Raw genomic sequence first — 21865 nt, 5'->3', positions numbered from 1 at the left:
CCCGCCCTGTCTAGATAGCTCTGCCACCATCCTTGGGCTCAATTTTCATAAAGTGGAACTCCTTCCCAAGTGTGACCACAAGGCAAAGGTAACTACTACCTAAGCCAGTGGTTCTCAACCTTCGGGCCCTTTAAATACAGTTCCTCATGTTGTGACCCAACCATAAAATTATTTTCGTTGCTACTTCATAACTGTCATGTTGCTACTGTTATGAATCGTAATGTAAATATCTGATATGCAGGATGGTCTTAGGCAACCCCTGTGAAAGGGTCGTTCGACCGCCAAAGGGGTAGAGACCCACAGGTTGAGAACCGCTGACCTAAGCAAAGGGCACCTGGAAAGGGAAGAGGTGATGCCTGAGTGAGGAGGGAGGGGGAGGCGGCAAGTCCGGGAGACACAGAACACACTGGGTCTTTAAGCCTCAAAGCCCACCCTGCCCCCAAGCAGTCTTGCCAAAGGATTCTCAGTTCCACTCAGAAGGCTGAGCCAGAGATGTCGCACACTCCACTCCCACCCCGCCCACGAAGACACATGCCTACACAGTCACACCCCATTCAGGTTCTAAAAAGATACACACACCAACACAGCTTTGAGGTTCCAACCATTTTATACTGAAATGCACATGGGCTGACCCAAAAAGGGTCGAACTGGGGGAGGAAGAAATGATGAAAGTGGGTGATCCCAGGGCTCGATGTTACCAACTCTTGGAGCATGTGCCAGTCCACCTGTCTGTCTGCCCACCCTGGCAGGACGGTCAGGCCTGGAGGTCTGGAGGAGCTCAGCTGAGCTGGGCAGAGGAAGCAGCCAGTCCTGGGCCAGGCAGTCCTCAGCTGAAGGGCTTCACCAGCTTCATGGCAGCATAGTTCTAGAGGAGAGAGGGGGCAGGGACACGTGATGACAGTTGCAGGAGGGACAGAGCAGGGAAAGGAGGCTCATCTACTCAACCACCTGCCTGCACTTCGCCCTCAGCACCCTTACCCCTCACTCAGCTCAACACCACCCTCCTGGTGCCCTTGCCAATCACACAAGCCCAGACCTTCCTGAAACTCTTCTGGAACCCTCCCAGTTGGGGGGCCACAGCTGCCTGAATTGCTCTGTCTTCTCCCCCATCAATCCAGGGCCCACTCTCATGTTCCAACCACAGCCAAGAGGATTCTGACCACCAGGGCCTGCCCTGGCCTCTTCGTCAGACCGGTGGCCTGAAGGCATGGCCATGACCCTCGCCCCCTCCCACATGGACCCAGGGCTCACTGGCCACCATGCTCCTGTCCAGAAAGTAGAGAGAGAGAGTTGGGGGGCTGGTGTACGGGGATGACCCGCGATGCAGGCCAGCACCTGGGATGGGTCACCCCTGATTAGACCCTGGCTGCTGTAGGACTGAAAGGAATCTCCCAACTCACTCCTCCCCCCAAACCATGAAAACACATACAACACAACACAGGGCTCCTAATTGGGACAGTATGTTCCCCAGCGCCGGCCCGGGAAAGCCAGCTCTGGAAACAAAGCCTTCCCGCCAGATCCGCTGCCTCCCCACGCTGGCCCTGCTCCCGCTGGCTGGGGGCAGCGGGAGGAACCAGACAGGCTGCCCTCCCTGTCCCCCTCCCAGGGGAGCTTCCAAGAGGGTGGGAGACTAGACCAACTGGAAGGAGCAGCCCCTCGACGTAGTCCCCTCCACCAGGCCCTCTGCCCTCCCCACAAGGCCAAAAAGCCAGGTGAAGGTCTTGGGCCACCAGGTGATGGAGCAACTTGGCTGGAGAGAAGCAAGATTTGCCCAGGTTGTGGCAAAGGCCTGTCCACAAAACCAGTCTGCGGCCTCAGGCCCAGACTGCCCCTCCAGCCCTGGACCTCTCACCTATGATTTGTCCCCCGATATGCCAGCCCTGGGAGAGGGATGGTGAAGTTGGTGTTTTAAAGAGGACAATTTTCAGAAGAACTCAAAGGAGGGTGATGGCCACTGCTAGGGCCCCCGGAGACAGGGGAGGGTTCTGACCAGGGCTAGTGGCAAAGTGCCCCTCTGCTCTGCCCACAGGGCCCGGGGTTAAGGCTGCTCTAGGGACAAGGAAGGAGCACGGGCTGGAAGTGACTGGAAATCTTCTCTCCTCCCCCCGCCAGGCAGGGGCAGGCACTAGGCACAGAAAGGGTGGTGGGGATGTCACTCTGGCCCTGCCCTGCCCTCCCCTTAGCTCTTCAGGAGGACACTGGCTTGATGTGAAGGCCCCCAAGGAAGGTGAAAGGGCTCCCCTAACCACTATGCTAGCACAGCAGGTCAGAGCTGACCCAGTCCAATCCGCCCATCCTTATGATGATGGGAGGACCCTGAATTTCTGGACTTAGACCCTCCTTTGTCACTTAGGCCCAGATGGTTCCCTCTGCTGGTCTCCACAGTCCATGTAAGAGACCGAAGGGATGGCTTTGTGGTTTTAACTACAAGATGGGCAAGCTGCTAATATAGTAAGTCCTCACTCAACATCGTCCACAGGTTCTGACACTTTAAGTGAAGCGACATATAACGAAACCAATTTTTACCATAAGCTAACTGATAGAAACAAGAGTTAAGTTCCTCCGACATCACATCAACGTTATAAAGAAACTAGAGGCCCAGTGCACGAAATGCGTGCACTGGTAGGGTCCCTAGGCCTGGCCGGCAATCAGGGCCGTTCGGGGCCTTCAGGCTGGCGGTTGGAGCCTTCCTTTGTTCCGCGCTGCCCCCTGGTGGTCAGCGCACATCATAGTGAGCAATCAAACTCCCAGTCTCCCGGTCGAACTCCCAAGGGGACACTATGCATATTAGCCTTTTATATATATAACTTTAAATTACATTCTCACACATGGAAAACCTACTGGTGCATGGGCTCTCACCAGTCACTGAGGGAGAGAGCTCTCCACCCACCTCCTCCTCCTGCAGCATTCACAAAGCAAAATGCACACAGGCAAGTTATTCCCAGAGCAGACTGCTTGCTGTGGGCGTACTGCACTTGACCAGACTGAGGCTTACAGTGTCCCTGCATTAGGAGCCATGAACAGACTGCCCTGCAGCTCTGAGCCAGTCCCTTCCCTTCTCTGGCTGTCTCCTTCTTTGCCATTCAAATCAGGGTGACATGGCCCTGGCCAGCATAGCTCAGTGGTTAGAGGGTCTAGGGTTCGATTACCAGTCAAGGGCACACATCTGGGTTGCAGGTTCAATACCCTGCAACCAATTGATGTTTGTCTCTCATATAGATGGCTCTCTCTTTCTCTTTCTCTCCCTCTCCCTCTCTCTCCCTCCCTCCCTTCCGCTCTCTCTAAAAAGCAATGGAAAAAATATCTTCAAATGAGGATTAAAAAACAACAACAACATATCAGGGCGATATGGAGTTGATTATGCCATCCTATTTTCATATCAGTTTGAAATTTTCATTTATAAAAATTTAAAATTGTTTAAAGAATATTAAAAGTCAGGCATCAGCCTGGTAACACTGTGGTCCCTTCAAAGTTTCAAGTTCCAGAGACATTGGGGGGTCAGGGTAGGGGGCTGGAGCATCTTCAGGGTCCCCCTGATGAGCTGTGAGGACCAGGGAAGCCAAGACCAAGAATACAGCCCCTGATCCTCCTCTTTTGGGCGCAGCCCCATGGAGCTGGGGGGCAACAGCTGGCTTCTCACCAGGTGAAAGGGACCCCCATGTGCACTGTACCACGTAAGAGGGCCACCTCCTGTCTATCCACACACATCTTCCCCCAGGCCTACCCTCTGCAGGAGGCAGGACACTGTGTCACTGTGCTCAGGTGGACAAGAGACCCTCTCCTGGCCCCAGGTCCCTTCCTCTGGACCTCAGCAGGTGCCATCCTCGCAAACAGAGGGACCTCCTCCTCTGTTCTGCCATCTACACCATCTCTTCCTGACCCAGTCCCACACCCTCCTCAGGAAGGTCCCCCACTCCCCCTACCCAGGGGCTCACCTACCCTTTGATTACATAGTACAGGGGCTTGCTGAAAACAGCTATGTCTCCCCATCGACAGCAAGAACTGTTTCCCCTTTTGGACTAAGAGCTCCCTAAGGGTAGGACTTTGTCTACCAGACTGGGAACTCCCAGAGTAGGGGTCATGTCTCCCTCCTCAGACCGTGGGCTCTGCAAGGACAGAGGCTGTGTCTCTCCATCAGACTGGGGCTCTTTGAGGACAAGGACCGACGCTCCCTGAGACCAGGCTCTGCTGGAGGTCAAGAGCTGTGCCCCCCCCCCCATCAGACCAGGAGCTCCTCCAAGACAGGGCCTGTGCCTCCCCTGCCCGGCCTGCTCACCGGGAAGGCGTAGACGAAGATGCCCAAGAACAGCAGGAGGATGAAGAGAATGATGAAGAGGATGATGGTACACCGGAACCGCCGCCACAGGATGAACTTCATCGTCTTGTACGGGGAGGTGAACCAGAGGAAGGAGGTGTCAGGGCGCCTGGAAGTGAGATCCCAGAGGTCAGCAGGCAGACCTACCATGGCTGCTTTCTCCAAGTCCTGCTCCCAAACCACCCTGACCCTCCACAGTCAGCCCCCAGGCCCCGCCCAGCCTCGAGACCCAGTCCCTTGTCCTCCAAGCCTTTGCTATAGTGTGAGCCCCACCCAAGCTGCCCTCCTCTTCATGGTGCCACCAAACCCTATACACCCTCAGGGGCCCCTTCTCTGCCACTCTGTCCAGGACACCTTCCCTGCCACCCTCTTTCCTTCCTGACCCAGGACTATAAAGACTAGAGATTTGGGAGCTGGGCAGAACCTCAAGGGACTGTCACATTAAGTGAGCTATGGCCCAATGAGCCCCAGATAAGCCAAGCCACCTGCCTAGATACACATGGCTGGTCCATGGGAAGTGAGCCCAGTTTCTCTCAGAACCAAGAACCTCAAGACCTGCCCCAAGGTCAGCCTCACAACTCAATGAGCTTGCAGGATTCTGTGTGGCAATAATGGCCTTTTAACTACATGCCACTGGATCTCCTGGGCCTCTCTCATCTTTCTAGCCAGATCCCAGCCATCCCAGGATGGCTCTCCCCACTCTGCCAGCGCCGTGGCACTTGGAGCAGCCTGGTGATAAAGTGGGCTGTCTCTGCTAAGTCTGACTTGAGCCACACAGGCCACAGGGGAGGACCTAGCAAACGCAACCCTGACACCACCTCCCCCAACTGTAGTCTTTCAGGCCCCAGTAACTGCCTTCAAGGCGTCTACATCCACTTAGGGGCCTATGTGGTAGGGGAGATAAGGACCGGTCCCCCATTTCACAGAAGGGAAAATGACGGCTGAAAGACTGTTTGAAAGCCACACTGACACCAGGAGAGCCATGGAAGACAGCTTGGTCAAGGGAAAAACCCTGATCAGGCTCCAGAGCCAATCAGATCAAGTGGGAGAATTCCAGCCTCACCACTTTCCTTACTCAACTTTGCTAAGACTGTTTCCTCACCTGGAAAATGAGATAACAACCCAGCAGAGAAGGTCCCACAGCACAGCATGTACATGCCATATGACAGCTTGCTCAGCACTCAGCCAACAGCTACCCAACAGTGCCCGCTTCCGGAACTAGCTGAGGAGCCCAGTGTTCCTGGAATGGCGTCTGTCACCTGCCCCCTAACACTGTGTGGCCCTCTCTGGGCCATGTGGGCATTGTGATCTTCTTAAATGTTTCATGACTTCCAATAGATGCCTCCTAGACCGTGGCTACACCTCCCAGCTCCCCTGGGCATGGGGATCAGGGGCTTGGCACTGACTTTGGGTCCTCGAGTTTGGGGTTCATGTTGGGCTCATCCCGGCCCTGGCCAGCAGGTCGCTCCTCATGTTCACTCTCTGCTACGATCTCCAAGGTCATCTCCAGTTTGCCCTGTGGAGACAGAGGGACAGAGGCTCTGCCCAATGGCCGGGAGAGGAGCCATTGATGGAGGGGCCTGTGATGTAGGGAAGACAAGGACTGGACCCCAGGACAATAGTAAGAGCCACTTTATTTAATTTTTTTAGTGCTATTGGGTTGATTTGATCACAACAGCAGTAACTGCTCCTCGTAGAGCATTTAAAAACTACAGACATGCACAGGCACACCTTGTTTTATTGTGCTTTGCTTACTGCGCTTTGCAGATATTGCATTTTTTACAAATTGAAGGTTAGACCCTCCACCAGCAAAAAAGATTCCGACTCGCTGAGGGCCCAAATGATGTTTAGTATTTTTTAGCAATCAGGTATTGTTAAAATAAGGTAGGTACATTGTTTTTATAGACATAATGCTATGGCACAGTTAACAGACTACAAGATAGTGTACACATAGCTTCCATATGCACTGGGAAACCAAAAGATCCGTGTGACTGGTTTTATTGTGGTTATTTGGAACCAAACCCACAATATCTCCGAGGTCTGCCTGTGCAGACGAAGGAGAACATCAGCGGCGCCTCCACTGTGTGGAGACACGCCCCGTTAACATTGTTACGCAGAGCCGGTGTTCTCGGCAAGTATATGAACTACCACACTGTGTACGCATACTTCCACGGCTTGCTTCTTTCACTGAGAAATACATCCTATTTTACTGTATAATTATATATTCTTTCAAGTTTGCTTCGTAATGGCTGTAAGACATTCTATGGGATGGTTGGCCATAATTTGTTTCGTAAACTACTTATTTTGGTTCATTTAGGTTGTTTCCGACTGTGCAGTACTATAAATAATGCTGCAGCAAATACCCCAGAACCTATTTTTTTCCTTTTAGCGGGTGATTTCTTTTGGAGAGATTTTTAGAAGTGGGATGACAGAGGACAAAAGCATAAGTATTGTTAAATCTCTTGTTGTATGTACCGAATTGCTTCCACACATGGTAGAACTGTGAGCACCCCAGCGGAAGTAAATGAGGAGCGTGTCTGCATCTTCACCAGAAGTGAGCATTTCTGGTTTTAAATCCTAATTTAATAGGCAAAAAGCTTTCACACTTTAAAATATGCCTTTATTTAATTACTATGGAGAGTCAACCTTTGCAAATGTTTAATGCCCATCTGTGCTTCTTTTGTGCATTACCTATGCATGCCCTTTGCTCATTTTTTTTGAGGTGTTCATTATTTCTTGTTAATTGTTATGATTCATTATACAACAAGGGTATTTTATTTCAAGGGCCACGTTAGGGGCTGGCTGACGGCCTATATTTCTAAATAAAGTGTCAGGGATTCACTTCCTCTGCAGAGGAAGGACAGCTCACAGTCCCCTGTCACACCCCTGAGCAGACCTCTGGGCAAGAACAGTAGGACAAGGAAGGTCCCTTGTGGGGTCCTGCTCGAGTGAGCGAGGCAGGACCCCTGTCCACTACAGGAGCCCAGGCCAGAGGGGTCCCAGCACACAGATCACTGTGAAGACCCAGGAGCCGGAGCACAAACAGGGTCAGAGGGAGATAAGCGCATCTTTAGATGTAAATGGGCTGCCCTGGTATGTGAGCCTCAAGGAGAGGAAGGCTGGGAACTAGAAAGGGAAGACGGCTGGCGCCTTGGAAACCAGGGAGAGGGAGGACAAGAGAGGGGGACAGGCGCACATACGCTCTGGTGCCTCCACTGGCTGGCGGGGAGCAGACTTACCGCTAAGATCTTCTTCTCACCCTCCTCTGCCACACAGGGCCACCAGCCCTTCACTGTTTTCTGTTCAAAAAGGGACACGAACCACTCCGGGTGGAAAGTGTCATCCAGCAGGTCCAGGGAGCACTTCTCCGCCGTCTTGGCGGGCTTGGGCATGCGGTTGAGATCCAGCTGCAAGGAGCCTGTGGCAAAGAGGGGTTCCTGGTCGGAGGGTTTCTGGGTCACTGGCAGCGAGTCCCACCCAGGGGCGGGGCAGGTTCCACAAAAACTCGCAGTTACCTCCTCAACCTCCATCCATGGGCTTAGCCACGGGTCAGACCCCTCAAACTCCAGCTCCCCATCCATGCCCTCTTACTCCATCCATACAGCTTCCCATCCATCTCTTACTCCATCCATACAGCTTCCCATCCATCTACTCACGTACCCATATGCCCACTAACCTACCTATTGATTTGCCTTAAGAGAGCTCAACTATTCATCTTCCTATGCACGAATCCATTCATTGGCTACATCTATCATCCATCCATTTTAAATTGTTTTTATCATAGAAAAATCTATTTGACATAAAATTTGTCACTTTAATTCAAAATTGACCACCCCTAAAAGAAATAGCACACCCATTAGCAGCCATTCCCCATTCCCCGCCTCCTTCCAAGCCTAACAATGTTGAGCCATATAGAATTTCCTATTGTGGACATTTCTTATCAATGGAATCATAAAATATGTGTCACTTAGCATGCTTTCAAGGTCCACCCATGCTGTAGCATGCATCAGTATTTCATTCTTTCTATGGCTGAATAATATACAATTGTATGGGTAGACCGCACTTTCCTGGTTAACTTTTATAGCTGTGATGGGACTGTTACAGTCCAGCCTGTTGGCCCCATACAAGGCCGTCCTCCTCCCCCCAAATCTCACTCCTGTGAGAACACGGTCTCTACCATATCCTTCGGCCCTGTGCTCCCTGCTTCCCAGTTCAGGGTTCAGCACACTTCTGCCCCCAAGAATCCTGTCTGGGGCCTGGGGGAATGGAGACATGTTCACTCATTCGGTCATCACTCAGGCACAAGGGTGAAGAGTGTCTTGAGCCCCTCGCTGGCTGGGCTCAGTCTGCATCTAGACTGAGGGGTGGGGCGGGGGAGGGGTGGAAGGCATCCTGTCAAGCCTGAGGCCAGCCAGCCAGCGATGGCCAGCATATGCCTGCACTGCCTTAGCCTGTGTTTCCCTCTCTTCCTCGCCTATCTGAGTCCTACCATCCAACGTGGTGCAGTGTCAATGCCACCTCTGCTGCTAGACCACCCTGCTGACCACGCTGGCACTACTCTGCATCAAGGATCTCACTCAGCACCAGGGACCAGGGACTCTGAGTTCCCTGCGGGCAGAAAGTAGGACTGCACCTCCTGCCAGCCAGCCAAGAATGGCACACACATACACATGGGGGGTGGGGGGGCGCCTCTGGAGTCACCCCAATGTACAGAACAGTGCTGATGAGAATCAGTGCTCACCCAGAAAGTCGTCAAAGGAGAACTTGTCATTGTCCCAGATCTGGAATACCACTCGCGCTGGGATTTTGCTCTCAGTCTTGTCCAGCCTCCAGAAAGCATCCTGGCCAGAGGAGGAGCAGAGAAGGAAGTGAAAAGAGAGATTAGAGAGAGGCTGGTCCCTTCCAGCCTGGACAGCTGCCTGGAGGAGGCAGTGTGGTGGGGCATCCCTTAGGGACTTGCCAGAGCCAGGTTCTGGTGGGAAAACTCATGAGACCCCAAAGAGCAGGGTTCCGGTTCAGGAGGGTACCGTGCAGGCTCCCTTCACACAGGTGGCTCCTTGGATCCTCCCAATTCGCTGATTCGATGTTCTCACTCCCGTTTTACAGTTGATGAAACAGAAGCTTGGAGTTGCCCACGATCTGACAGCTAATAATAATAATAATAATAATAATAATAATATGGCACCTCTTAGGCGCCAGCCCTTTACCACTATGAACTCATCTCTCTTTCCAATAACCTATAAGGGAGACGCCTCGGAAAGCAGAGCAGGTACCATGTGAGTCACACTCCTGGGAAGTGGCAACCAGGGTCCACACCAGGCAGTCAGGTTTCAGAGTCCAGTTCGCACCTCGAAATCCTGCTCTGCCCTTGTGATCTTGGGGACAGAGTGAGCTGGCTGGGAACTTGAGGCACCCCACCCCTGACACACTGCTATAAGGAGCTGACACTGGGGGGGACAGTGACCCCAGCTCCTTCCCCGCCATGCCTACCCACCCACCTTCACCCCCTGAGAGCCTGCTCTGGGGCAAACCAAAGCCTCTGGTGCTGGCAAGTTCCCCGCCCTCCTGCGCTCCCCATCCCAGCTCCCTCGCACCAGGCAGCCTGAGTCTGTCATCTTGGGTTTCTTCCCAAGAGGCCTCACCGAGCCCCTGAAGGATGGGGACTGGGCACGCCGAGGCCTGGGTTTACCTTGGGTCCAGACTCACTCCACCCAAAGCACTGCCACTGGGGCTTTCCTGCTCATGCCTGTCCTCTGTCCTCTCACTGTCGCCTCTCCCTAACAGTGGCAAGGACAGGAAACATTCCGACCAGCCTGCAGGTCATAGCAGGGGCCTAGACTGAGTCTCGGAGAGACAGACTCCATAGGGAGTTGGGGAACACGGCTGACCACACGTGGTTTGTCTGGCCCTGGGGGCCTCGTACACACAGCTTCGCTGCCCAGTCAGGTCCGTGCCCGCTGTGTGGCCACCCTGAGCCATGCAAACCCACAGAGCCCCTAAACCGGGACCATGACCTGAGCAATGGTCACCTCGCAAAGCACCCGGCCTCTGTCTGGACCACGGCCTGACTTGGTGAAGGGGCTCAGGTCCCCAGCTGGGCCCTGGCCCCCCAGCCCCTGTCTGGTGCCTCCCCCTTTTCCGGGCCCCGGCCCTCCTGCAGGTGCCTGCCTCCTCTGGCGGGGCTTTTATGGCCAGCACCGCAGGCCCGCCTGCACAGGCCGCCAGCAGCCTCCATTCCTCCGGCCGGCCTGGTTTATGGGCTCAGTAATGAGCCAGAGGTTCAAACAGCCCCTGGTGGGAGCAGCTGGGCTGGGGCTCCAGCCTGGGGAATGGCCCCCCAGGTCCCAGGCGCTCATTACGCTCCCGGTCTGGGCCCTTTTACTAGCTGTTTATTTGCAGGGTGGGTGCCTGACGCGCAGGCAGGCCCCGGTGGGTGTGCTGGGCTCCAGGTGGGGAGGCGGCCAGGGCGACCAGCGGTGGTTCAAAGCAGCCGGATGAAAGGAGACCTTGTACTTTACGACAGTCTCGTCTGGTTAATGGGGTCCCTGGAGGGCCTGCCTGCCAGAGGCCCTGAACCCCTCGGCAGAGGGCTGGCTCTGCGGCATGACCGAGGAGCCCAGAGGCTGCTCAGTGCCCCCACACAAACCCACCCCGAGACTCGGGCCTGTAGCCCAGACCGGCTCCTTGGTGCCCCACTGTGTGCACGCTGCACTTGCCTCCCAGGGCCCTTTTCCCTCAGAAGGACCTGGGTCAAGCCAGTTCTCCCTCACGCCCCTGGTGACCTCAGAATCCCGTGGGCTCTGTTTCTCAGCCTCCTCCAGCCACCCTCTCCGGGAGCCCGCACCACAGGGAATGCCCGTTCCCCAGCCTTCCCCACTCCTGGTGCCTCTTCTGGACTCCCCACTCCCCTTCCTCCTCTCCACCCCGCAGTCCCCATGGGCCCCTCATTCTCTCAGGGCTGGCCCAGGCTCTGCCACCAGGAGCCCGCCCAACTCTCTCCTCTTCCTTTCGGTGCCTGTAATTCAGGGATGAAACCCCATCATGGCCAGAATGGACCCATCTCAAATTCTCACCGAGCAACCCAGCTGGGCCCTCAGAACTTCCAGGTAACCTTCTCCATACCAGCAAGGAGCCTGTTCTCTCTCCCTCTCCCACTCTCTTTCTCCCTCCCTCTCTCCCTCTTCCTCTCCCTCACTCAGGATAATAGCTACTTCCAGCCTTTTCCATTTGTCTCACATCACCTGCCACAGTAGCAGGAGATTCTCTCTCCTCCTACTTTGTAGAAAATGCAGAAGCCTCTGCGTCCTGCACCTTCTTGCTGACATCCCCACCTGTCGACAAAGGGGTTGTCCCGCCTCTCATTTGAGCAGGCCTATAGTGTCCCAGCCTCAGTTTCCCCCCACGCCTACCCCCTTTTAGGGCTTGGTGAGCACCAGAGCTGGTGGGCAGGATGCCTCGGCCCTCCCTTCCCATTCCCAGCCCCCACTCCGTCTGTCCACAGCAAACTGTTTGCTTGGTTTAGAGCCTTCCCACCAAAGGCAGCATTTGCTTTGTTATGGAAACATCTCGTGATAGACAAGCACACTGAGCAAAGGCTGACAAGATCAAAGCTACACATAGGCTAGACCTTCCTGGCCTGCTCAGAACCAGGGCTGTAGCTAAATTCTATTTCCTGACAGGCACTATGCAGCAATCTCTGGGTGAAAGAATTCATTTAACCTTGTTTAACCCGTATTTTCTTCTGTTTGACGGCTTCAGAGTGCTCCACAGCTCATTCTGGTTTCTCTAGAATGCATACAATCCTGTGTGTCAAGTCAGGACAGGGTCATGCGGAAGGGATGTAATGAAGAGAATTAGGAAGACAAGTCGGCTGAGGTACATTATTATTTCCCTTCTTTAAGCCACTCAACCACTCAGGAAAGAAAGGGGAGTCAGAGAACCTTTGCAGCTTGAACCCGCGAGCTACCTCTGGAAGGAAATCGGACCAGCAGAACCGAAATACCAGAGAGGTATTTACTATGTCAAATAGGAGAGAACCTTAATTCTAGGTGCTCTCCACCTCCAGTCAGCCTGGCTGCGAGCCCTCACTGCCCACAGCACCTCCTCATTGTGATCTGGGTCTGCTTGCTAAGGGCAGGTGTAGAGCCACCAGGAAGGAGTGAGGGGACAACTCTTCACTTCTATTTCAAGAGGAAAGCGCAGATGAGAGCTCCCCTGGAAGATGCTGAGACACAAAGAGCAGAGGTCCTGAACCCACTCCTCCCTCTGGCTGATGCTCACAGCTCTCCCGGGTGCCTTCAGTCTGGGGTGAGAGAAGGGAGGTGGAGAGAAAAGAACAAAAACTCTGAGGCCTGGAAGGGCAGAGTCACTCCCTAGTGACTGTCCAGTTTGGACAATAACCACAGGCACCAGATGGGGAAATGTAGGACGCTAGGTAGCAGGAGGAACCTAGCTAAGCAACACCCAATCCTATGGACGACCCGATCCATCAGCCAGGTAGGCACGCCCTTGGGAAGCTCTACAGCAAGCATGTCAAACTTGCAGCCAGAGAGTTCAACATGCTTGCACAAGGTCTGCCCCACTTCCCCAATCATGGCCATACTGGTTTCCCACCCGGACCCCCATGACCCTTCCTCTTGGTTTATCTAGGATTCGGAGAAAGGCAGTGGTTTTAGGATTTGGACTTAGCTACATATGATGGTTGTGGCACCAGTGTGGGGTGGTTGTGGGATGGCGGCAATGCCAGCAATGGAAATGATGGTGAGAGTGGAAGAAGTAGTGGGATGGTGAAGATGGTGGTGGTGGCTTTGGCAGTAATGGAGCAGTGGGAGAAGCTGTGGCAATGTCATGAGTGATGGGGACAGTGGTAGTGGTGATGTTGGCAGTGAGGGGACAATGGAGAATGTGACATTAGCAGTGAGGGGACAATGGTGTGGTGACGCTGGCAGTGAGGGGACAATGGTGTGGTGACGTTGGGAGTAAGGGGACAATGGAGAATGTGACACTGGAAGTGAGGGGACAATGGTGACGGTTATTCTGCAATGATGGCAGTGCTTGTTCCAGTGGAGAGAGGGCGCACTGGGGCGGAGGGGGTATGACTATGGCATGCCAGTGCTGGTAGTGCGATCACCCTGACATTAGAAAGCCCTGGAGCTAGCACCTTGGGGGACAGGAACAACACTCACCTTCTTGGTGACGGTGCAGACTTGCTCAGCTGGCAGGTAGTCGAAGGGGAACACGAACCTCCAGTTAAAGCTGCCTTCGCCTCCCAGGGACCGATAATGCACGTCTGTCTTCTGCTTGTGTTCCTCAAAGCCAACCATCCAACTGGACACAAACATTTTAGAGAACAGTTCTAATTAAGGTTTCCACCACAATATGCATCCTCACCTTAGGCAAATGAGGCATTAAGAAGGTACATGAACTTGGTAAACGATAAAGGAGAAATCATTCTCAAGAAATCTCCATGATGTACCAACGATGTCACAAACTTTTAAGCTTTCTCTCGGCAGACATCGTCAACCCCAATATTAATGTGGAAGAAGAAATCTAGTCGGGAAACAACTCCCCAAAGGCAGAGGTCACACCCTTAAACCCTCCTTCCTTTCTTTCCCTCCCCGTCTCTACCCAAGAGCCCCCTTCCCAACGGGGCAGCACCATGGGGCTGGGATGGGTGGGCAGGAGGAGGACTCCCTACCCTTTCACATAAATGTCGCTCATCTTTTCCCCCGTGAGGCTGAGGTCATCCAGGATCACATCCTTGGTGTTCCAGACAATGCAACGCAGGAAGAACCTGTGGGGAAGAAGAATTATTCACATCACATGGATCTCCCACCAGTGGGGGAGAGGTCTTTGACTGAGAAGCCAAGAAGCCACCTCGCCCAAGAAGACTTGGATGCTTGCCTGGCTGGACAAGACTGGTATCCTGTGGTCCGGGTGGTCCAAAGCCCAGCCCAAGAACAACCTCCTTGTCCCACCCAAGTTGGTGAGGACCATCCCACCACCCTGCTCAGCTCTAAGCCTGTGGCTGGAGCAAGTCACCTTTTGGCTCTCCGTGGGGTGATGTTGAAGGGAGGTCCAGGCCGCCCCAGGGCCTTCGGAAACAGGTCAATCCACATCTGCAGCTTCCCCTGAGGAGACATGACCCTGTTCTCTCACATCCTTTTCATTCAACCAACATCTACGACCATCTGCTCTTGGGGCACATGACAGAGAAAATCCAGGCCCGGCCATGGAGAGGCTCACCACCCCATAGGGGAGGTGCCCCAAGTGGGACCACAGGGCCAACTGCAAAGGTGAGCCCATGGCCCACAGGCTGATGACTTGGGTCTGTGCCTGGGGGTCAAGGGTCAGGGAAGGCTTCTCAGAGATGGTGCTATCTGAGCTGAGACTCAGTGTGCCAGATGGAAAAGGGGAAGAGGACATTTCAGGCCAAGGAGATGGCATGCTCTAAGTCAGTGACGGCGAACCTATGACAGGCGAACTCATTTTTTTGGTTGATTTTTCTTTGTTAAATGGCATTTAAATATATAAAATAAATATCAAAAATATAAGTCTTTGTTTTACTATGGTTGCAAATATCAAAAAATTTCTATATGTGACACGGCACCAGAGTTAAGTTAGGGTTTTTCAAAATGCTGACACGCCGAGCTCAAAAGGTTCGCCATCACTGCCCTAGGGCCTGCAGGTAGCCAGAGGAGGCCAGGCCCAACAGGTGCCCTGGAAGGCCAACAGTGGTGACACTCAGACTGAGGAGGAACACCCTTAAGAAGGGGCTGACCAAATCCTGGGGTCCCCGGTGGTGCCTCTGGGATGTCCATGTTGTCCTTGGGGTGGTGCTAGCTTAAGGTTGGGGACTCTGGGGCCTGATGGTTGACATCCTACCTGCTCGATGTCTGGCTGGAGGGGGCTGTAGAGGGGCCGAGACTCCACATGCTCAGGGACTAGGCCTTGCTGCTGGAGGACGTGCAAAGCCAGACGCTCCTCCACTGGGCCCAGGTGTGGGTTCGGGACCCTGCCAGCCTCTGCCGCAGAGAGAAGACAGAAACGTTGCTGGGGCTGAGTGAGCAAGAGATAGAGCAACCTGTAGTCCTAGGGATGCCCCTAACCCCAACAGCCTCACCCAAGCCCAGACATACTTCTGGTCCTCACGTCTCACCCTCTGTAGGGGAAACCTCACTGTCACTGGCTCCAGGCTTAAACTCCAGATTCCCCATTGCCATCATTCCTACCAAGCCTCTTCTATAAAGCGCTTCGTCCTCTTTCCCACCCATTCAAATCCTGCCTGCCCACCAAAACCCACCCCTTCCAAGAAGCCCTCCCTCCCTGACTACTCTGAACTCTGAGCCTCAGTAACCTCTATTCCCAGACTGGGCATCTACATGCTCTTAGTGCTATTCTCTGCTTCATGCAAGCTGCTCTATTAGTAGCAGTAGCTAAAATAATAGCAATAACAGCAAACACTTATAAAGCAGGAACCAGGCACTGTTCTTCACAGATATAACAGGCTGAGTCCTCATAATAACCCTAGAAGGTAAGTGCTACTATTATCCCCATTGTACAGATGACAGAAATGAAGCACAGAGCAGTCGCCCAGCTGGTCAGCAGGGTGGCTGAGACCACACACTCACTTAGGGGAAGGTGCATGACTGGACAAACACTCCCCTCCCCCTTGTGCTTTCCAGGGGGAGCTCCGTTCTACCCAGGACTGGCGCTGGACCAAGTGAGGACTCAGGGATGGTTCTGACCCTGACAAGCCTGGCCAACCAGCCAGCAACTTGAACTTGGAGCTCCCATGAGACACCTTGACTGGAGGCTGGAGATTTTACATATCTACACACACATACACACACAGGTATGTATACTCAGGTGTGCCCATGTTCAGTCTCGTGCGCACACACACACACACACACACACAAACACATACACACATGTTCATTCATCAAACCCCTTTAATAGGTGCCACTAGGGAAGCAGTAGGGCATCACAGAAGGACACCGGTCCAGGAACCCGGCTCTGCTCCTAACTGGCTGGGTGATTTTGGCAGGTCATTAACCACTCGAGGCCTCAACAGCCTTATCTGCAAAAACAAGCTAATGCGAGTTCTCACCAACTCTAGCTTTCTGGCCTTCCTTTCCTACCAATGTATGACCATGAGTCCTGGCCCCTGGGCTAACGCTGCTCAAAGACCAGCAGAAGAAAATGAGACCACCCCTAAAACAGATGCACGTTCTAAGAAAAAGAGAATGGGGCAGGAGCAGGGCCTGATGGAGAAGGCCTGGCTCAGCCATGACCTGGGAGTCAGCAAAACAGAACTAGAAGGAGGGGATTTGGGTGGGGTAGTCAACGCCACTGCTCCCCTTTTCTAACCTCAGCACCAGCTCTGACATCAGACATCTCTGAAACCAGCAGGAGCGAGGGGCCAGCTGGGCCTATACATACCACCAGGGAGTCTGAGCTGCTCCAGGTGGGCAACGCAGGCCTATGGGCACCTCGACATGCAGGAAGCATGTGGTGGGATTCTCAGGCATGAGCATTAGGCATTCCCAGGGGCAAGGTGGGGACTGCCGGACTTCCTGCCTGCCCTGTGGATGCTTTAGGTGCAGGATCTGTGAGTGGGGGCTCAGAATGGACCATCAGGGACAAGTGGGCTAGTGCGACTCAGGTAGAAAACTGTTTCTCAGTGCGCTGTACCCCAAGCTCAGATCAAAGTCTGACTCCCCAAAGCCAGAAGCAGACTGATCCTAACCATGACCCTGACCACGGCTTCAGACTCACCCCCGCTCTTGCCTTCAGAAGGGCCTCACCCTGGCATTGGACTGAGCTCTGACCTTGGCTCCACCTTGACCTCTTATTTTTACAGCAGGGTCACAGGTAAGTACTGATCCCCAGAGCAACAACCCCCTCTGTGCCGCCCTGGAAGATCCCAGACCACACCCTGCTGGTGTGGGTTGCATCCATTTGGCGCCTTTATGACAGGAGGGGGCCAACAAGAGAGAAGGAAACAGAGGAAGAGTCCATAGGTTTCCTGGCCAGCGGGCAGCTCACCTATTTCTTCAATGGTGTATTCTTTATCCTGAAACATCACGCGGTCTGCCTGGTACACGGGGGCTTTGACTCTGTGCTGCTGGCAGAACAGGTGGAGGAGCTGGGAGGGGCGGAGCTGGTCCCTCCACTGGTTCGGTCCAGAGCTGAGGCCCAAACACAAGGCAAAGATGAGATGCTCCAAGACACTGATGAGGGCAGGGGGCGTGCAGTGACCTGTGTACCCACATGCACATCACCCACCTTTCCCTTTACAGTGGGCACCCCATCTGGTCGTTCACTATGCCTGGGGATCTCCACTTTACAGATAGAGAAACTGAGGCCCATAGATAATAGGACTTGTTCAAATACATACACACAGAATCGGAACTTAGATGTTTCCAATTTCCAGATTTAGACAATCAGACCCGAATCAGAGCCAAGTTGGTAGGAAGCGGGCGGGGGCTGTCCACACATGACTTCACCTAACATAAATCCCCTCAGGGTCCAGCTGGGGCCCATGTGTCCCACTGTCTGTCTGCCTCTCCAAGCTCTCCTTTCCTCTTTCCCTCCAGGCCCTTAAGGAGAACTGGATCATAACAACAGGATGAAGAGCAAGGTTCTTAGAGTCAGACAAAGAGACTCGAATCCTCTTCCCACCACTTAGAAGCTATAACGTCTCCGGGCCTCCGTTTCCTTATCTGTGGAGTCGGCACAAGACCCAGTTGGACTGAGTGAGAGAACACTGGTGAGCTGGCACACAGTACGTGCTCAGTGTTCAGGGGGTGGGATTGTTGTCAGAGAAGCAGCCTGCCCCTGTGCACCTACACACAGTAGGTCTGTGGGAGCCCACAACGAGCCCCAAACTTGGACAGCAGCCTGTTCTCCAGGTCGATGACCGTCTCCCCGATCTTTTCGTCCTTGGAGAGGAGGTCGTAGTCATAGAGAGTGATCTTCAGGTCCTTCTCCAGAGGCAGGGTGCAGGTCAGCTCGAACATCCTGCAGGGGTGGGCGCAGATGTCAGGCAACGCCCGCCCCTTCATGTCACCGGCACCGTGCTATCCCCGCCTCTTCCTCCCCTCCCAGGAGTGGCCCTGCAGTCCTCCCTCCTTGGGTCTCCAGTAGCTTTTAACACACACCACCCACAGCACTCTACTGGTACTGGGCCGTGTGTGTGTGTGTGTGTGTGTGTGTGTGTGTGTGTGTGTGTGTGGTTTTCCCAAATAACCTGGGCTGGGCACACAGCACCCATCTCATAGACCACAGAACGAATGAATAGTTGAAACAGGACATTAAAACTGAAGTTCCCTGCAGGACACCAGGAGGCCAGAGAGGCGAAATGCCAGAGCAAGGTGCCAGAGCTCTGAAGTTCACCCAGGGGATGGCCTGGGACCCGCTTTCAGGACTCTTGGGGCTTCACACCTGCTTCCGGAGTAGGATGGAGAGAGGATTTGTGAAGAAATTTTTGGAGAGAGCTCCTGCTATGCTGAGACCCCCACCCCACATGGGGATCAAATGTGGAGGTGTTGGCCCTTCTCCCCAGTGAGTTCTCTGAGGAGGGAGCCAGCCTGGCACCGACGCACACTCGCACACTCGAGGAAGAGAAAGAGCTTGTGGCCGCGAGGAGAGAGGGGCTCCACTTGGGAGGAGCCACATTGCTCCCATCTTGGCTGGACCACCACAAGGCCAGACTGGAGCCAGTTCGAATCTTGCCCCTCGGGAGTTGGGGCTCCAGCAGTGAGACTGTGGAGAGGCCCACTGAGAACCAGGGAACGGAGGCCCCCAGCTGAAGGGACACAGTATCTGCCACATCCCAGGAGCTGCAGTGGGGGGACCCGGGCTCTCTGGAAAGCACCCACCAGAAAATAAATCAGCTTTAAACATCAGACACCCAGAGGGCACCAGGAAGCCAGGACAGGGAGAGGGGCCCTCTGCTCTGACACTTCCCCTAGTCCTGGCCCTGAAGGAATCTGGAACCCCAGTGCTAGCCAGAGGGGGAGGAAGAGACACCCGGCAGAGAGGCAAGCCACACACATCCACATGCTGTGCACAGCTGTACCCAAGGTAGACCAGCCGGGAGAGGGGCACCACTTCCCTCCAGCCATCCAGGGTGTTCATAATTACACATGAATGGGCACTCTGGTTACCAACTTGAGACCGTGGGCTTATGACAAAGCGCATTGTCTAAACATGAGCAGAAAGTTGCCTGGTTGCCTGCCTGCCACAGTTTCCACTCAGGGAATGAGGAAGGCAACCCACAGAATAAATGTTTACAGGACACCAGCAGACAAAAACAAATGTGCTTTGATTATATCTCTTGAGTCGTGCTTGTTCAACACATGGGTTATAGAGAGAAAGACTTTCTGCTGTGACCGGATGGAGGCTTGAAACCCCAGGCAGACCAGCCTGGCCATGCAGTGGGGAAGGTGGGGGAACAAAGTGGGAGGGGTGTGTTTCTACACTCACTCCCCCACCTGGGCCTGGTCCCAACCACCTCACCCCCACATGGTAAACAGGCCTGATCTGCCGATCGGCCGCCCATGAGCCTGTGCCCCCATGCTGGCCACTGGAGCTCACCAAGTAGAGCTCCCGCCCCCATCTTCTCTGCAGCCCTTCCTCCAATCCCAGCTGGGGATGGCTCATCACTGCCAAAGACTGTTTCACCTTCAAAAATGGCACTTCCCCAGGCTCATCGGGCCCCTGCTGTTGGGCTGAGTGACTACAGCTAACTTGGTAGCTACCAGTTTGTAAATCCCATGTGTCACTTAACAATATCAGAACACCCCGCCATCTCCTACAAGGGCTAGAGAAATAGCTGCCGACCGCCCTCTGTGATTCTCCTTTCTTTAGCCTAAATAAGCTCACATCCAAAGAGCAAGCACATCAGGATGTCTGGGAGCTGCGCCCGTGCAACGGGACTGATCTTTCCTTTCCTTAGGTTTCAAGAAGCACCTTAGTCTCTTGAGTTCACATCCTTCCTCTATCTCAGCGGTTCTCAACCTGTGGGTTGCGACCCCTTTGGCGGTCGAAGGACCCTTTCACAGGGGTCGCCTAAGACCATCCTGCATATCAGATATTTACATTACGATTCATAACAGTAGCAACATTACAGTTATGAAGTAGCAACAAAAATAACTTTATGGTTGGGTCACAACATGAGGAACTGTATTTAAAGGGCCAGAAGGTTGAGAACCACTGCTCTATCTAATCACTACAGACAAAGGTGCAGCCAAGAGGGTAATCACTAAACTTAATGAGGGATCCTGGATTAGACCCTGGAACGGGCAAAGGACTTTAGGGAGAAAACTGCCAAAATCCTAATAAAGCCTAGAGTTTAGTAAGTAGTAATGCACCAATATCATTAACTAGTTTTGACAAATATACCATGGTTTGGTAAGATGTCAACAGTGGGGGAAATTGAGTGAAGGGTATACAGAAATTGTACTATCTTTGTAACTTTTCTATAAATCTAAAATTATTCCAGTAGAAAAGTTAATCTTAAAAAAAAGAGACTAACTAGCAAATGCATGCTTTGGGTTCCTATTTAGATTTCTGATCTTTGAGGTAATTGTTTACGGCTTCAACTAGGAGTTTTTGCCAGGACTCAAGCCTTTAGCGCACAATGAGGAAACAATGAGGAAATAACTGAGGTTACCCCCCGCCCCAGACAGCCAAGACTTAGGGAATACAGCTCTGCTCCAGGAATCGGGACTTCCCAGAGGCAGCCACGTCTCTGCCAAGCGGCTGTGGGTTATCCAGACTGGCACCTCCACCCCAAGACCCAGGCTGCCCCCAACTTACTTTCCAAACACAGGCTCCAGCGTACAGGGGATGTAGTTATCCTGGTCACTCACCGATTTCTTCCCTATGGAAATCTTGACGTAAGGGTCACACTGAAGGAGGAGACAGAAAGATTTTAGTGAAATCACTTCCCCAGCGTATCTCTGAGGCCTCTTCAGTCCTCTGCCTCCCGATGGGACTAGGTGGCCAGCCATCAAGGAGCTGTCATCCTGTCATCCTGCCAGGCCAGGGACCTGCACGCCATAGCACTTGGCCCTGAGGTGGGCTTCTAGCCACAGTCCAGCAGTGGACATGGGGTACCTGAGCCCTCCATACCCCCAACCCACTTCCCCACTGGCAGAAGGTGGGTGGGGGCCAGGCTGATATCCTCATAAGCATACCAGTTTGTATGACATATGTGATTGGGCCAAGCTGGGGTCCTCTCTGTGACCTCTGCTTCAGCAGATGGAAAAGGAGAGAGATGGACAGACTTTGTCAGCCAAACCCAGCCCGAGGCCTTCCCTGAAAGCTTCCTATGAGCAACAGCATCCCCTCCACTAGCTGCCAGGAGCCAGGGCCGGAGAGTGCTCACAGTCATTCTTGGCATCAAGAAGTCCTGAAGTGCATGAGCTGATCATTGGTCACTAGCACTTCTTGGAGGCCCCTGGTAGTGCCTGTTCCGGGGATGGTTCCATTCTGCTGTGTGACCTCCCAGAAGGACAGGGGCAGCCACGACTTCTCACCTTG

General features: G+C 53.6%; 1 protein-coding gene across 1 annotated transcript in view; it reads right to left on the bottom strand.

Annotated features, from left to right (window-relative positions):
• Positions 1 to 588: 588 nt before the first annotated feature.
• DYSF (dysferlin) overlaps positions 589 to 21865 on the bottom strand; it is a 200418-nt gene continuing 179141 nt past the window's right edge. Inside the window, exons 47-58 of the mRNA XM_006096805.3 lie at positions 21140 to 21231; positions 18167 to 18337; positions 17363 to 17505; positions 15200 to 15339; positions 14357 to 14445; positions 14013 to 14108; positions 13501 to 13642; positions 9057 to 9156; positions 7555 to 7733; positions 5722 to 5831; positions 4277 to 4424; positions 589 to 865 (exon numbers count right to left, since the gene is read on the bottom strand). Of these exons, the coding sequence (XP_006096867.1) occupies positions 827 to 865; positions 4277 to 4424; positions 5722 to 5831; positions 7555 to 7733; positions 9057 to 9156; positions 13501 to 13642; positions 14013 to 14108; positions 14357 to 14445; positions 15200 to 15339; positions 17363 to 17505; positions 18167 to 18337; positions 21140 to 21231 (1449 nt within the window). The 3' untranslated portion in view covers positions 589 to 826. The remainder of the gene's footprint in view (positions 866 to 4276; positions 4425 to 5721; positions 5832 to 7554; positions 7734 to 9056; positions 9157 to 13500; positions 13643 to 14012; positions 14109 to 14356; positions 14446 to 15199; positions 15340 to 17362; positions 17506 to 18166; positions 18338 to 21139; positions 21232 to 21865) is intronic.

Source organism: Myotis lucifugus, unplaced genomic scaffold (assembly GCF_000147115.1).
Source record: "Myotis lucifugus unplaced genomic scaffold, Myoluc2.0 scaffold_186, whole genome shotgun sequence".
Lineage (NCBI taxonomy): Eukaryota > Metazoa > Chordata > Mammalia > Chiroptera > Vespertilionidae > Myotis > Myotis lucifugus.
The sequence above is the reverse complement of the archived record's forward strand: the minus strand, read 5'-3'. Positions and strand labels throughout refer to the sequence as shown.